The following is a 17,515-nucleotide window of genomic DNA, read 5'->3' as shown; positions in this document are numbered from 1 at the left end:
GGCTACACACTGTTTCAAAAAGACAGATCAGGAAGTGACATTGGTGGAATTGCCCCCTCTGTGAGGCAACACTTAGGATGTATCAAGCTCTGTCTTGGGGTGGATGATGGGCAAGTCAAAAGCTTATGTTTTGGATAGTAGACACTGTTGTGGGTGTTTGCTATAGGCTGCCTGATAGGGAAAAAGAAGTGGATGAAGCCTTCTATAGACAGGTAGAAGCAGCTCCAAAGTCACAGGCACTGCTTCTTGTGGGGCACTTTAATTACTCTGACATCTGCTGGAGAAGCAACACAGAGAAGCACAAACAGTCCAAGAGATTCCTGGAAAGTGTTAATGACATCTTCCTGTCACAGGTAGTGGAAGATCCCACAAGGATCTTGTGCTGCTTGAACCTCATACTAACAAACAGGGAAAGCCTTGTGAGGGATGTGAAGGCTGGGGGCAACCTTGGCTGTAGTGACCATGAGACTGTGGAGTTCAGTATCAGGCAAGGTGGAAGCAGGGCAGCAGGTAAGATACAATCACAGACTTCAGCAGAGCTACCTTTAGTCTCTTCAGGGATTTTCTTTGAACAGTTCCATGGGAACATGCCTTGCAGGGAAGAAGGGTCCAAGAGAACCAGTGATATTCCCAGATCACTTCCTCCAGGCTCAAGAGCAATGCATCCTGATGAGCAAGAAATTGGGTAAAGGGGGCAAGAGATCTTTGCACACTGGAAGTGTGGACCAGATGAGTGGACAGTGAGGTAGGTTGAGAACTGGCTGAACAGCAGATCCCAGAGGGTTGCAATCAGTGGCACAGGATCTAGTTGGATGTCTGCCACTAGTGGTGGCCCCCAAGGTTCAACACTGGGCCCAGAATTGTTTAGTTTGTTCATCAATGACTTGATGAAGGGGCAGATGCCTCCTCAGCAAGTTCAGTGATGACACAAAGCTGGGAGGAGTGCCCAATACCCCAGAGGGCTCTGCAGCCCTTCAGAGGCACCTTGGCAGGTTGGAGAGATGAGCAGAGAGGAACCAGCTGAAATTCAACAAAGGCAAATGCAGGGTCCTGGGGAGGAATAACCTCAGGCACCAGCACAGGCTGGGGACAACCTGCAGGGAAGCAGCTCTGTGGAGAAGGACCTGGGGGTCCTGGTGGACACCAAGCTGTCCATGAGCCAGCAATGCCCTTGTGACCAAGAAAGCCGACTGTGTCCTGGGGTACATTAGGAAGAGCATTCCAGCAGGTCAAGGAATGTCATCCTGCCCCTCTACTCAGCCCTGGTGAGGCCTCACCTGGACTGCTGTGTCCAGTTCTGGGCTCCCCAGTACAAGAGAGACATGGAGCTCCTGGAGAGTGTCCAATGGGAGACAATAAAAATTATTTCTCTTACAAGAAAAGGCTGAGAGAGCTGGGCCTATTCAGTCTTGAGAATTCACAACAGAGAAGTGATCATCAATGTCTGTCAGTATCTGAAGGGAGGGTGTCAAGAGGATGGATCCAGGCTCTGCTCAGTGGTGCTGAGCAATAAGAGGCAATGGGCAGAAACCGATGCATGGGAAGTTCCAACTGAACATGAAGAAGAACTCAATTGTGTATGTGGCCGAGCACTGGAACAGATTGTTCTGAGAGGTTGTGGAGTCTCCCTCTCTGGAGATACTCCAGAGCCATCTGGACACAATCCTGTGCAATGCATTCTAGGATGTCCCTGCTTGAGCAGGGAGGTTGGACCAGATGACCCACTGTGGTCCCTTCCAACCTTACTCATTCAGTGATTCTGAATAAAGGTTAGTTACTTGTTGGAATAATGAAGTTAGTGGGCATGAAAAATTGTGGTATGAGAAGATTTAAGTGGGACCTGTATCAGATATTTAGTAGCACAAATGCAAATACCAGTGTCAGAATCCCAGAACTCCTGAAGGTTTCTGCTTGTACCTCTCCTCACTCCTTCACTTCTCTTCTCAAAGAGCATCCCTTGTACATTGATGCAGATCCTACAGTTAAATAATTATGTCTGTATAATCTGGCGATCACAGCTATATACTAGGAATACACAAAAGAGTGTAAAATACTACAGCATAGTATTACACAGCTCCTTCTGCCAATAAAAATTATGCTATTATATCAGGACTTAAAAATGCCTGGATAGATTTCAGCTAATCCAAGGCAAGCTGCTAAATGAGTCATACTGCTTAGTGTGCTGAGAAATGGACCTTTATTGATCTAGACTTTAGGGACTGAAAGTTTCTTCTGGCCCTTATGTTTGAAAATACAGAGCACAGTTTTCCTTTTGAAGCTGAGTCTGTATGTCCATATATGTTTACACAGTTAAGAAGGAGTCAGCTATGCTTTTGCCATGCATCCCTACAGGACCAATTTTAAGATAATGGAGTCCATCTGGTGCTTCACCACTCTCATATCACAAATCAAGTCTGAGGGAGTAAAAATACTTCTGCCACACATGTAAACTGGTACACACATAATTCTATAGTTTTTTATACTAAAGCACCTTTTAAAAACATATGAACTTTGGCCATCTCTAATTATGGACACTAGAGGGAATGACTACCTTACATTTCATATAGACAAAAAAAGAAGTAATCTCATCTTACCTCACTGAATCTGGTTATAATTTTGCCTTTTCGAACATCCCAGATAAAGCCGCCATTTCTGGATGTTCCACCTGCTATGCAGTTCAGATCTCCTTTAAAGAGAGATGTTTGTAAAATATTACAATAATTATATAATCACAATATTGTTTGACGGTGGTTCTACTTTAAATTAAAGAAATGTAAAATGAACAGAAAACATCAATGGCACACAGACATGAGTTTTCCATAGTTTAAGGCCAGCATTTGCTACTAAGTCACAAACACCAATTTCAATGAAAGCCTGACCTGTTTTTCTGCATTCCTGCTTTGAGGAATGGTCAAATAAAAATTGTATTGCTGTAAAAGTATCTTACTGCCTGCTGAAAGTCTTGCATGTAAGAAATTAATGATCATGATGCATATGACTCAAACTGAGAGGTAATCTCAATGTTTCAAGCTTAAATTGTAGCAACTAGACCATTTTCCTTTAAAGTTCCCTATGTAATAAGACAAATCATAAAAATGAGACAGAACATCTAAGAGTATTTTGTTTTCTTAATCTTGCACCATTACTGCATCTAAGACCGTCAAGAACGTACCTGAATCTGTAACCAAACTCTACAGGGTGGAAAATATGAGTACAAAACTCCACAGTGAGAACCCGAAAATTCAGTTCAGGTCTAATCCAAAAGTCACCAAATTCTCCTCACCACAGTGACTCTATCCTAATATAGCTATGCTTTTAATAAATAGCAGATTTATAGGAAAGTCTTGACTGTTATTTTATTCCAAGCTTCAGAGGCAGAAAAGACAATCTATGCAGGAGGAGTCTAACAAGGTAAATATATAAAATGGGAATAGACTCAGGTAGGAGAATGATGGGGGAGAAAAAAGAAAAAGTAGTAACCACTTTTTTCAAAGGTCTTCTGAGACCAAAAAAATGGTGGCATGCATTAGATTATATATTAGGAACAAAGTACAAGGCAGATAGGAACTGTCTGGGAGTAAGGTGAAAGAAGCAGCAAAAGTTCTGGCTGGGAGGGACAGGAGCTTTTGGACAGGATGGTAAGGAACAAAGTTGAAGCACGTGCTTCCAATTTACTTTTTTTTTAAAAAAAGCAAAACCAAAAAGCAACAACCCCACACCCCTCCTCCAGTAGACAAACCATTCATTCAATGTGAGATACAACTACAAATTGAATTTAAATTTCAAAGCTAAATAACCAAACATAAGCACCATATTTCATATTGCCATAATTGCCATATAGCAAGGTAAATTATTTCTGAAGAGCAACAAGGTCCAAGAGACTCTCTGAAATGAAAAAGTGCAAATTCATTTCATGTATGCAGACTACATTAAGCTTCCCGTCACAATATTTTTCTCCTGTCAGTTATTATTGAGGTCTCTTCCAGCTGGTGATTGTGTGATTCTATTTCTTAAGAGTTTAAAAGTGCAGGTGAGAACAGAGAGATTAATTACTTAGATTTTAAAGAAATGCATCTGCTGTCCAAAGAACTAAAACACAACAAGGAAGTCAACCTATTGTCAACTATTGACAACTGTCAGAAGTGTTTTTTCAGGTACACCAAAGAGGGTTGCAGAACAGTTTTGAAAACAAAATTTCCTACTGACTTCAGTGATTTCTCTAAGAAAAAGCAGACGCTTTGCAGAAAAGACACTTCCTATTCTAATAGGGTAAAATCAGAGTTCTTCAGTGAGTAGACTCCTACACAAAAAATAAAAACTAAATACATATGTTCCATTATTTCAGCCCAAAATATAAACTGAATTCCTTTAAGTAACTGCTTCTCATGCAAAGCAAGTCATTTTGTCATTTGTGTAATGACATGTTAGCAATGTTCTGGAGATTTCCCTCCCTCCATTCTGAGTATGAAATACTTGGAGCATTACTCAGAAGGGTAAGCTTCAGCAAGGTCTGAAGCATTGAATTCTTCTGGTTTCACAGACAATTAAGTTTTATTTAAACCTTATATGATGCCCTTCTATATAAAACTAATACTTTTCTATGAGAAATTCCGCAGTCAATGCTAATTCAAAGAACATTTAGACATACAGCAAAATATTCTTACCTGGAGCCCAAGAAATGGAATAAATAACCCCCTCATTACCAGGAGATGTATAAACCGCTGATAAAGTATTTATGTCCCAAACTTTTATTGTGCCATCAAATGAAGCTGTAGCAAGAAGATCAGGGTTATCAGGTTTGAATTTGCAATCAAAGATGGTCTCAACATGTCCCTTAAATGAAACAAATATTTAATCCATTTTTATTACATTTGATGTTTTTCATAAGTCCAACTCTAGATCAAGCTCTAAAATACATTGTACTTAATTTACCTGTCAGGTCAATTAAGAGTTCGCCTTATCGGTCAAAATTAAATAGCATAAAATAACTTGGACTATAACATGCTCTTTCAGAGATTATTATGAAAATCAGAAAAATTCCTTCATGAAACAACAGGGTACACAGTGCCAGGAACGTGTTAGCATTTTCTGTTGGAACTAAGTTGCTAAAAAATTTAATTAAAAAAACTAAGAAAAAAAAAACTAATAAAAAAAAAAAAGGAATAGTTTTTCCCTTTTGGTAAAAAGCACCTGACTGAAAAAGTAAAGCTCTGTATGTTGAACATGTTCCACAAGTTGTCTAGTACCCCACTGAATATTCTGTGCTCCTAGATACAGTCTATGATCTATTGCAGCTTAAACTTCAATCCATTAGAGATTTCATGTATCAATTGGGTGTTTTCCATGACATGCATTTGTAGAATTAAAATCTACAAATATATGAAACACAGGTATTACGTAAGAATTTATTTTAAGCCTCAGTTTCTTTATAGAACCAAACCCAATAAAAATGGAAAGAGAAAGCCAACCAGCACCCTCTATTCAAACACATATGGGAGCACAGCTGAAAATTATTTGGGTGTTGTTTGTTTGGAGTTTTTTTTTCAATGAAAAAGGAAAAGAGAAAAATCATCAAGAACCTCAATCACCAAAAGCCTGGTGAAGAAGAGGGTCATCTGTGTTAAACCCATTTTTGAATTTTAGCTTCAAAGAAAATTTAATAATTCAGTCTTTGTAATGTTAAACTGAGTGCCTTCACCATATATCTCTCTGACTTGACTCAAACTTCTATTCTGAGTTATAGAAAACCCTCTAGAGAAAATTTCTGAGCAGGCCATCAAACTAAAATTTCAGTTAAAAAAATAAACAAACAAAACCCAAGTCCTTAAATCTTTATCTGTGGTTTAAAAAAAACCTGTCAGAATACTTCCAACAGAATTCAGTCATCCGCAATAAAAGATTATTTTAAACTTCAGAACTGTCATTTTGTTTCCTAGAAATTTAGGCTCTTTTTAACAATAGAAACTGCTTTACAGTACTGCAAAGACTTCATTCTCCAGTTTTTTTGCTGTCGGAAGAAAGTGCATAAGACAAATAAACTTTCATTTCAAAGACAGAGATGAATCATACCAAATCTCTAAGGAAATCCCACTTTTTGGCTCCCATGTCATAAAGCCCCACTCCACCATCCATGAAGCAACAGACGGTATGACCAGGAGGAAGAGAAAATGCTTGGTTTTGGGTTAAAGTTGGAGGAGGAACAGCCTCACTTGTTGAAGATGTATGGTGATTTTTAGTAGGATACTCTGATGAACATGCTTAACAATACAAAGCAAAAGACAATAAGAAAATATTATTTCTTATTTCAATAATAAGTAAAATTATAAAGAGTAAAATGCTTGTATTCCTATGAGATTTAAAACAAAAGAAATTGAGAATTCCTGTATGAAGCCTGGCCTACTACAGAAGGACCTTATAAGGTGCTTGATCCTTTATGCATTTGTTTAGTCCACTAGCAGCAGAAGGTACTTTAATTAAGAACTAAAGAGCTGACCAACCTTACAGAGACTGATCTGGACATAACAAGACTCATAAATAAGATTTTCTTAAGCTGCGGCCAGTACAATGAATAGCAATCAAATTTACACTTACACTTTTTCTTTGGAGGAGAACTTAGCACATGCAAGCCATGGAAACCAGTTTGCTTCAATTTAAAATTATCTATAGGTGTTGTACGTGAAACATTCCAAACACGTAACACACCAACCTGAGAATCTGAGGTTTAAAAAGACAGAACACAGAGGTATGAGTTTGAGGACTGATTTATGCAAAAATACAACAATGAATTAAACTTCAAGTCCTAAGAAGAATTTTATAAGCAGGTACTGACAACTCCATAGAATCGCAGAATAGTTAGGGTTGGAGAGCACCTCTGGAGATCACCTAGTGCAACATGAATGGCAGCCTATTTATCCTCCATTTACCACCACGGCCATATCACTACTAACAATCATTATTAAAACTAGCTATTTAAACATAGGTAAATTCTATGGAACCTCTCTCATTATAAAACATTCTGCGAGTCTTAGTTTCCTTATTCATTTATTCAACCTGAGCCATAATGTCTGTGACATAGAAAAGAAGGAAATAGGTTCTTTTCCTCTTTTAATTTTCTAAATCTTTGAAGTGACATCAATTAGTAAAATGCATTTTTATTCCTATTCGCAAAGGAATTCATATATTTGTTGCTAAAGTGTGCATGAGAAAAATATTATTTAGCATAAAAAAAAGCAGAAAGTCACATACTTATGTAGTTAAAATTTTTAAAACATGTAAAAACTGCTCAGTGTAGTTTTATTATTTTCTGATTTTGTATTATGGTCTGTTTTTGTACAATTCATGTATGCGTCTACTTGTAAAAATGTTACAAAACAGAAAAATCAAACTTGGAGTATCAGTTTTGAAGATTCAGTTCTGTATTTATTATCTTTGTATAAATCAGGAAATAAAAGCCTTACCTCCAGTTATAAACATTCCAGGTGCACTAGAAACCCAGGCTAAACACTGAACAGATGCTGCTGCACTGGGAAAACTAAAAGTTGTGATGCAGGACAGAGATTCAGAATCAACTAGTCGAATACCATTATGTAAATTAGCAACAAGAAGGTAGTCCATTGACAAAGGGTCCCACTCCAGAGCTGTAACTGGATCCTCTTCATCTGTTCCTTCAAGAGATTCTGGTCTTAAGACATGTTTCTGATTTTTTGAACCTTTAAAGTGCATGAGAAAACAGATTATTTAAAAATTAAATCAAGTATATCCTTTCAATAATTACAAGTTAATTGACAAACATAATTTTTTCTCTCTCCTTGAAATTTTCACTAGCCTGCTCTCTTGTCTGCACCAGTGAAATTAATGAAGCTGCCTTTGCAGTACTTGATTTAGAGTATTTCTTTTTCCATCAGATTTGATTTTATGTTCAATACCGCAGAGAACAGAAACAGCTGTCAGGTTTATTAACATAATTTTATAGGAAAGGAAAGTATGGTAAATCATATACATCGTTCTAATAATTTCTATGAGTAAAGGCTGCAGCACAGCATAAAATAGAATCCATTTGAGTGTAAGTAAATCTGCACACCACAACAAATACAGGCAAAATGAAGGCAGTATGAACCAGGAAACCACTGTGGTAGTAAAGGTTTTTCTGAAAAACCATTTTTTCTTCTGCAAAACTATGTGTGCAACCATGAAGTCTTTATAGATTCTGTAGCCACTAAATTAAACAGACCACTAAATATCTATTCTGACACCTACAAAAAGATGATGTATTTCACTTGATGATCCATATTATCAAAACTCACATTTTTTTAACATCATATTTATTTCCCACTTTTATTTTTACAGAGATGAATCTTAGTTTTATAAGACAGTGTACAGTCCAAATGAAATAGTATATAATAGAATAAATGTATTTTTGAAGTTGTGATCTTATACTAGAAAAAAAAGAAAATACTGTTTTCTAGAAATAACAAATTGACATCTTCCATTATTCAGCTGGTACTAATTTTTAATGCTGGTACTGGTTCATACACATTACATCTAGGCCAACTTTATAAAATCAGGTACCAGAAATGGGAGAAATAATTTAAGACTGCACAACAATTAACAGCACAAACCAGTTTCTCCATTCCATTTCTTTTCACTCTTCTGAAGCATTGGGAATAACATCAAAAGTATGATAACTACTTTAATTTGCCAAAAACTTGAGGATTCTCACTTTTTTAAATGTCCTCTGCTTATATTTCAGCTCAGATTTTTGTTTTACTGCAAGTCAACATCGAAATGAAAAACAAGAACTGACAACAAAGCTGAATTGTCATTTTTCAGTTAGCTATACAAGAACTAAAAGCAGTAAGTCCTCGAGTGATTGAAACCAGCCATACTCAAACACTTCAGCCCCAAGAAAGCACAATCAACTGGTGGGAGAGTATGAGAGAGCATGTATCTAGGAGCTATTCAGTTTTACCTGTGTTTCAAAAAAAAGTCTAAAAGCAAGCCTCATGAAAACCCTAATTGTTAAATTTTGTTTTCCATTAAAAGAAGACATGAACAGTATGAATCATGCAACTGAGTCATAGGTCTTTTAAGTAAGCTGTGCTTATTTTGATAACAAATGAAAGGAAAAATAGTACAAAACATTTGGCTCTATATGACTGCATTGAATCTCCCTAAAAACTGGGTACTAATCTTAAATTCTTCCATATATTTTCTTTACACTAAATGTTCTGATACATTAATGGATAGTCAAAAATACAGCCATAGGAGAGAAAACTAAGTAGGCAACAACAGTGAAAAACACATTTCACAGTCTGCTATTTATGCAGAAAATTTTCACCCAGCTTCAAATAAACTTTCAAATTTTATTTCTCTATTGGAAATGAAGACTCTTATGTACGTTAAGAACAGGAAATAACTTGCATGTTTGGTTTTTTTAAAATTCTAAAATTATTTTAATAAAGATATGTAATATTACAATAATAAGGAAAACTATCCTAAATACAGAGAAAGGAAGAATTCCTGTGATAATCTAATCTAAATTTCACGTTGATGCAAATAGTTTTATCCCCAGCAGTAATGGATAATTTTCCTTAAACAATTTTTTTACAGCAACTTGAATTGTGGTACATACAAAACTGCCACTGCCTAAATTTTTTCAGCCTGTGTTATATTTTCAGTTGCAGAACATAATTTTGGTATTTTAAATATTTTTTTTATTATTTCTGTTTTCATATTCAAATAATTCTAGACAGACTTCATGAAAAGCCTCAGTCTGATAAATACTTAGATGATGTCGTAATAAAATAGATATCCTTTTCCCAATGCCAGTGCTAATTCAGTCAGCACTACAGAAGCAAGGGAATCTATTCTGTGTGACATCCTGTGTGACAACTTAGTTGAGTGAACTGAAGGAAAATAAATTTTGCATGGCTGTTGGAGAACAACTTTATGTAAAATTAACACATTACTTAACAGTTTTTCTCACTAAGTTGGAAATCAGTTTTTACTCGAGGAAAAAGAAGTAGTCAGGAAAAAAAATTGAAATATTCAACCTAATACAGACATCTGTCTTTGAAGAAAATTATGAAAACAAATGAAATTTTACCTTCAAATGAGCTTATGACACCTTCTTAGCAGACAACTAGACTACTTATAAAGTATGCACAAATGTGCATGGTGGATTTAAGACAAAAAGACATAAATATTTTCCCATCTATCCTTTGACAGAACAGAACCATGAAGATAATATTAAGTGTGACACGAGGATCTACCTATAAAATTGCAGGGGACTCTAAAATATGAAACAGAGGACTCCACAATAAATGCAAAAGTAAGAAAGTAAACAAAAGATTCAAGTCTTTCAGAAAAATAAACTTGCAGGGAAATATAGCTCAGTAGAAGATCATGGCTGTTATCACCCTCCAAAAAAATGTGTATATTGTAGTAGTGAAAAATTGCAGTCTTATCTTGGTCACAAAAGGGAGGAGAAATACCCTACACTCTTTATCTAAGAAATCATATTTTTGTGATATGGTAGGAAGTAGGACTATTATGAATCAAGAACAAGTTTTATATATGTACGTACATTATAGAATCTAATTTTTAAAAGTGCAGAATTCCATGCATACAGAAAAACAAGAGATACATATAAAAATATAAATATTTTACCATATGAGTTTTTACCTGGTTGAAAAATAGATAGGCTTCCATCAGTATGTCCAAATACCACCTTTCCTTTTTTCTTTGGATGCCATCTAAACAGACTGATATCTGACAAGAAACTGTGTGCTTCTCTATGTACAGTTACCCCACTGTCCGGTCCTGAGATAGTCCAAATATACAACGGACCTCTGTGGGACACAAATGCAACTGCATCACCTGCATTCCAGCACCAGCTAAGTGACGCAGGAATTCCTGAAACATACAGGTAAACCTTATAAGAACCAGGATACGAAATTCAGTGTAGTATTCCTTGAGCTGCTATGAGCAATTGTCTTGAAAAACAGTAGAAATAATTGTTCTATGCAAAAATTACTAGACTGAAATATAGAGAACTGCATGAACATCTTACAGTGTAAAAGTAAACTACAGACTTCCATAGGTAGGAAGTAAAATTACTTCCCAAATTACTTTTACACTATTTTGATGGGCTGTATTTAATGATATCTATACTTCATCGGTGCCAAAGACAATCACACATTTGAAAGAGAACTGATCCTGCAAAGAGATGTGAAAAATACTTTCATTCATTCAGAATTTCATTCACCACTATGTTTTACTGTAAGTTAATTGCTACTAAGCTAGTAAAATACTGAGAATTTCAAAATGCCTATTTTAGCAAAATACAAAGAAATTTAGAGATAAATATAACAGAAGCAGAAATCTGAGACAAAATTTGAAAGCTAGCTCTGTAATAAAAGGGAACTTTTGATAGCTTCTTTCGGGATACATGACAGTTTTAATTCAGTTGCCTAACATCAAACTGTAGGCAGTCCTATTTAAGAATTTTGATCTTAATGTCTCCAATCCTCATCATCCTCATAATTTAATAATATGTGCCTAAAGGAATAAACGACAGTAAGATAAATTCCTCAAGCTGAAACTTAAAACTGTATTTAGATACTTTTACATGGCAATGTAAAAGGGACTAAAAGAGAAACCAATAGAAGGTTTAAACATATTATCTTAAATTAGTTTCTAAAAATATTAAAATAGTAATAACAACACTTTATCCATGTGTAGTCATTGGCTAAAGTAGATTTTTAAACAAGCAAGGTATTGAAAAATAAGTACTAGCATTTATATTCATGCATAAACTGATACAATATTTCTTTTAGAATAGATTAAATTACTGTGGAGTTTTCTTTTGCATGACATCCAAGATGTACAAGATTTCCAGAAGTATCCCTAAATGCTCTGGAGAGAACAGAGTAGGGAGTCCCAAAATGGCTTATTAGATCCTGAGACTTGGACTGTTCTTGGGTTACATCTGCTTTCCAGGAATGCAAATGTAGGAGCCAAGGTCACCTGACAAGATTGACTGTAAGAACAAAAATACAGGCACTTGTTTTGACTAAATGGAATAAATCAGAACCGGGCAGGGAAATATGACTGTAACATGGATACTTAACCCTCTAGACTTTTAATACAATCTCCAGCAATTTCAAGGCCTGAGGCAAGATTCAGGTAGACAAGCATTAGGGTATTTTAACAAAAGCTGCTGTTCAAATTCACTGATGATTTGTACTTGAATCTGTTAAGGCTACCTTTTATTTACTTTCACTTAGCTAAAGTTATATTGAAATTTATTAGTTTAAAATTTAATTATTTATCGTTTTATACAGTGATGAAAATAATGTTGGACTTTTTTTCCCCTGCTCAACAAGATAACACTAGCAAAGTTAATTCTTGAACTGGTCAGCTTCTTTAGAAAAAAAAGAATAACATCTTTCTTTACCAAATACAAGACAGTTCACAGCAATTTACTCAAACACACTATCTTTATTTTCTAGAATGAACTGCAACAAATCTGACAAGAATATTGTGTTAGGCAATTGTTAAAACTCTGGCCAACCAACTATAGAGTTTACACTGTATCAAGTATTTCTCATACCCATGGATCAAGCTGTATGGATCAAATAATTCTCCATGTCTAAAATACCTTTTGTATTGTCCAGCTTGGCCACAACTTTCTGTTCATTCACATTCCAAATGATCACTAAACTATCTGCACTGGCACTTGCAAACACATCAGGGTTGTGGGGACACCAAGATATGGCTGTGATTGTCTTCTTATGCTCAGACATAATCGCATGGAGCTTGAATTCATTGTATCGGTGATCCAGCTAAACAAATAGTAAAATTCATTTTAGAGATACATTTTTTGTAAACTTACTTAAAGTATCTTTGGGTTGGAGAATATTTCATATAACAGTATTAGACTTACAGATGAATTTATAGTGCATTACCAATTGCCAGCACCTCATATCTCAATAAAATAAATTCTCATACATTTGACTTCGACAGAAAGGTTGTCCAATATCCAACTATCCAAAAACTAGTTTTACTTCTATTCTCTTGTCACTTATAAATTATTATATTTCATTGAGAAGTGTACTCAAACAATCCTAAAATGCTTTATTTATAGGCATGGTAACAACCATTTACTAATCTCCAAGGGGTTAAACAGGATAGAACATAAAAAAGACAACAAAAGAGAGTTTGAAATCCTTGTCATTATTTTTAATTACTTAGTAGAGTTTAAAATGTATTAAAAAACCACGCCAAATATGACACAGTAAATTTTGTTTATTTTAATCCTACACCGGTATAACTCTTAAAATTATAGTAAGTGCATCCTATATTTCCTCACATATTTCTCAATCTGAAAATTCTATGTCACAGCATTTCTATTTTTTAGTTAGGTGTTGATATACAGCAACTGCAAACTTCAGCAGACCACAGTACTGAGGAGATCAGGCTCCAAATCAAATAAAGGTGGGCCATTGAATCCACAACTTTGAACAATTTTAATCTACTGTGCAAAAGACTATTTTATAGTACAGCTTTAAATGGAATTGTGGAATTGTTTCATTTCTCCTTCAGAACCCAGTCTTCTATCACTGAACTTCATTCATCTCAAATGTTTACTGCACTGTGAGCCTGTCTTCTAAAAATAATTCTGGACACATACAACTTCAGGGGTATCTTGAATGGAATACTGAGCTTTACATAGACATTTTCTCAGCAGCAACCATACTTTCAAAAGCATTGCAGAAACATTTATCGAAAGGGTTCAAAGTGAGATCAACAGCAACATAAAAATGTAACTAGTCTGATAAACAAGAATGATCTTACCTGATAAACATAAACAGCAAGGGTAGCACAGTAGGCAAATCTGTCCCCACTAGCAGCACATATATCCTTGTTCCATGGCTGACATCCAGCAGCTAAAAGTCCCACTTGTTTAACATGTGACATTTTTGCCTTTAAAACAGAAATTCATGAGACTACAGGATGACAGAATATTAAAGAATAGAATAATACATTTTTATTCCCATAAATAATTTATACATGTCTACTTTAAAAATATAACTCGCCTGAGGTACAAATGAATGTATCTGAAATAAAGCCAAGCAGGATGTTCAGAGGTTTCAGTGCCACACAAGAAAGGGTGCCTAATACCATTCACAAGAATACATTTGGAAGAAAAAGGGGGGGTGGGCAGCCCATAAAAACTTGAATACTTCTTGATTTGTACTAGCTGAAATTGTTCATCATGTTCATTTTCTTCTGCGGTCTGGTTCAGTACTTTCTCTATTACAGTTTAATGCCTTCTCTGCTCTCCCATTCATCTCCCACTGACAGCCACATAAAATAAACCATATACTAATAGTTTTAAATAAAACCAACATGTAACAAGGTCTTCAAACCATTTGCATAGAACAGCTATTTATCATATTATCCTCTTTATTATCATCCTTTCTGGAGAAGCTTTCTAAATTTTCTTAATAATTACCATTTAACAAAAAAGTTGAAGTGAGCTGTAAAGAATCAAAAGCAAAGCTTAGGGCAACATTACTGAATAGCAAACTATGCTTTCTATGTCCAAAACAAGTCTCACAGTACCAGCTGTTCTCAGAGTGAGAAAACTGACTTCAACATAAAAATGCAAGAAATGTTTTGCTGGACCAGACCAATTATTTACCTAGCCCACATTTCATTCTGGATAATGTCAACATGCTACTTAGTAACAGAATATCTCAGGGTCCATTTATGCTGTGGATAGATTAATGAACTGAGGGGCATTAGGTGGAAAAACATTACATGGAATATGAAAGATTACATCTTTAGGTCAAAGAGCTAAGAATATAATCCTGAAAAACAAGGAGAGCTATGTTAAATTTACCAAGTGTTAGGTACCATTTCAAGCTCCACAAAGGAAAGGGAATTAACAAGAAATGAGACTTCAAAAGCAATCAAGCATTTTGAGGGAGCAACTGTTGATGAAGCACAAGGGCTGGTTACGCAATGCATGGCTGTGTAACAGTTGAGCACAGATATGTTGCTGTTGATCACTCTTGAGCTACTTGATGTCAAATGTATAGAGGGGGAAATATTTTTCTGGACAACGTTAGTATTAAGGCACATACAGAGCAAAATTTATATGGGTGTTGCAGTAGTGATCTACAGTACCCAAAGGAACCTACTGGTAACTAATGACTAAAAAATGGCTGCCTAAATATTATTAAAATTTCGTTTTAATGCATATATACAAGGAATAAAAATAAAGTTGAATGATTTTTTTTTTCTCCTCTGCTTGGTGTATCTGCTTGGTAGGTAAACAGTAATTAATAATTATAGGCAGAAAATTCCATGACATCATGTTTCTCTCTCTTTGGAAAGTGTGAAAAAAAAAAAATTGAGAGCAACTTATTTTGGGTGTGTCTTTAGCAGAAGATCAGGATCAGTTGAATGTTTGAGACTGATCATCTCAAAGATATCACTGACCCTAGTAAAAGTGCTTAAACATCTGAGTGAGTACTAAAGGACTGAAGGAAATGAAATACTTACATGTAACCTTTGAAAATTTTGGTAAAAGAGACTGCAATAGCAGAACAGAAATATACAGAAAAACAAGATACAGCTTTGTGGCAGACAAGTGCTTTGGCTATTAGACTTCCTTTCTGTCTGTCAATAATATTAATTCTTCCAACTTCTGCAGCAAATTAGAGATTCTAGAGAGAACACTTCCATAAATTGCATCATCTTGCAGCTCCTTTGCAACCCATCTCATGTTCTAAATGATATGAGTCCCACAGAGAGAAATTAATCTAATTATTTAAAGAATCAACATCATCAAGTGGCAAAAATAACCTCCAAATTTCTAATTTTGCCAGTTAGCGTTGTTTTACTGTTCAGTAAAATTACAAATTCCAGAGGTCCCTTCTGTACAATTAAAGTATAAATCACATATGCAGAGAAATAATTGGATTTGGGGCATTCAGAGCAGACTTCTTCTAGTTCCCATGAAAAAATAACTGGCATCATTAACAATCACTTTTTCTGAAATTAAAGTCCCCCAGCTGATTAGATAACTATTTTATGAAAACACAGAATACCTGGAACTAGAAATTTTGGGTTCTGTTCTTGATTCCAAGGAAAACAATGGTTAAAACTCTAGGTGTGTCAGCAAATTGAAAAGGAATGTTAAAAAAAGCCATGGTGAAGTAGAAGAGAATTAGATGTAAAATATTAGATTATTGTAGGTTTAGTTTGCGGGTTTACCACCTGAAAACCATCAATGTAAGATTGATAAAAAGTCAACAACTATTTAGAACTATTTACTAGTTCTAGAACTAGTACTATTTAGTACACAAGTATTTACTTCATAATAATAAAAGATTTGTCACTTTGTGCAGCTACTCTTTTTTGCTTTCTCATATGGGAGCTAAGAATTCCTGATTTGATGAAGTTTTAATCTGTAAGAAAATATAACTTAAGTCTTGTTTAATTTGCAGTTTGATTACAGGTAAAATTAATCGTAAAGCTGAGATCTCTTACAGATGCTAAAACAGAATTCCACAGATTTTTCTTTCAGAGTAACAACAGATTTGTCTTGTAGGGTTCTGCAGTAATCTCTATAAAAAATGCTGTTAATAGTTCAAATTTTTGAATTTTACATGACAAATGTTGCTCTGTAATATATCATTATTTCACTGAGTTAAAAATTCATGCTTAGTAAGTATTCTTAAAACTTTGACTAGATTTTCCCAATTTAAGTATATGTAAAAAAGCTACATATATAAAATATTCTGAGCTTTATTACAGAAAGGAATTTGCATTTTATTTACTAACACTTATTGTTTTAAACTTGCTATTATTTCCTGCTCTTTGTAATGATGTACCATTTTATGAGACGAAACATTTGAAATTCAGTATGACAGTATCTAGAAGAAGAAATGACAGTTGTGTGGCATACTGACTTCCTCTCTCGTAGGTATCATACATTAAAGCAGCTTCCTGTAGATCTTTTCAAATATTACAGATTTCTGTTAAGCATACTTAACAGAGTAAGCAGAGTATTAAAGAGAAAGAAGTATTCATCAGAACAGCCTGAGTAAAACGACAAAAACATGGAAACGCAGCATAATTGAAAATACGTATGATTTCACACATGGTGCATTTTTATACAATGGAGAGCTTTTATACTTTGTAAAAAAGCATTTTATTTTGAAATAAGGGATGTACAAGTTATTATATTGGACTCTTAAGTATACAATGAAAAAAACCCTGTGCATGTAAAAAATATATACCACATTGGGAAAACCAGCAGTGTGTGCCCACAGTTTCCAAGGAGATGAAGGAAAGAGGGAGGACAACAAAAACCTTTCTTTTCAGTTGGCAGAAGCAGCAACATTCTAGGCCCTTCCTTGTTGCTAAATATAGAAAAAAGCCCCAACAACCAACCACATAAAACTGAAATTTGATATATCATAAATATTTAAAAATATCA

The 17,515-nt window shown here is 35.0% G+C and overlaps 1 protein-coding gene across 8 annotated transcripts in view; it reads right to left on the bottom strand.

Annotated features, from left to right (window-relative positions):
* Nucleotides 1-17,515, bottom strand: part of WDR17 (WD repeat domain 17) — a 58,732-nt gene that overhangs the window by 26,327 nt on the left and 14,890 nt on the right. For 6 of the 8 annotated variants that reach the window (XM_042014940.1, XM_042014941.1, XM_042014943.1 and 3 more), the window contains exons 2-9: nt 13,858-13,986; nt 12,662-12,845; nt 10,684-10,914; nt 7,458-7,709; nt 6,592-6,714; nt 6,070-6,257; nt 4,665-4,833; nt 2,595-2,686 (exon numbers count right to left, since the gene is read on the bottom strand). In XM_042014940.1, the coding sequence (XP_041870874.1) occupies nt 2,595-2,686; nt 4,665-4,833; nt 6,070-6,257; nt 6,592-6,714; nt 7,458-7,709; nt 10,684-10,914; nt 12,662-12,845; nt 13,858-13,980 (1,362 nt within the window). In that variant the 5' untranslated portion in view covers nt 13,981-13,986. The remainder of the gene's footprint in view (nt 1-2,594; nt 2,687-4,664; nt 4,834-6,069; nt 6,258-6,591; nt 6,715-7,457; nt 7,710-10,683; nt 10,915-12,661; nt 12,846-13,857; nt 13,987-17,515) is intronic. The other 2 variants (XM_042014944.1, XM_042014945.1) reach the window with 2 other exon arrangements.

This window comes from Corvus kubaryi, unplaced genomic scaffold, assembly GCF_017639235.1.
Source record: "Corvus kubaryi isolate FWS band 111438036 unplaced genomic scaffold, C.kubaryi_AGA036_p1.0 split3-131, whole genome shotgun sequence".
NCBI lineage: Eukaryota > Metazoa > Chordata > Aves > Passeriformes > Corvidae > Corvus > Corvus kubaryi.
Note: the sequence above shows the minus strand (reverse complement) of the source record. Positions and strands in the feature narration are given on the sequence as shown.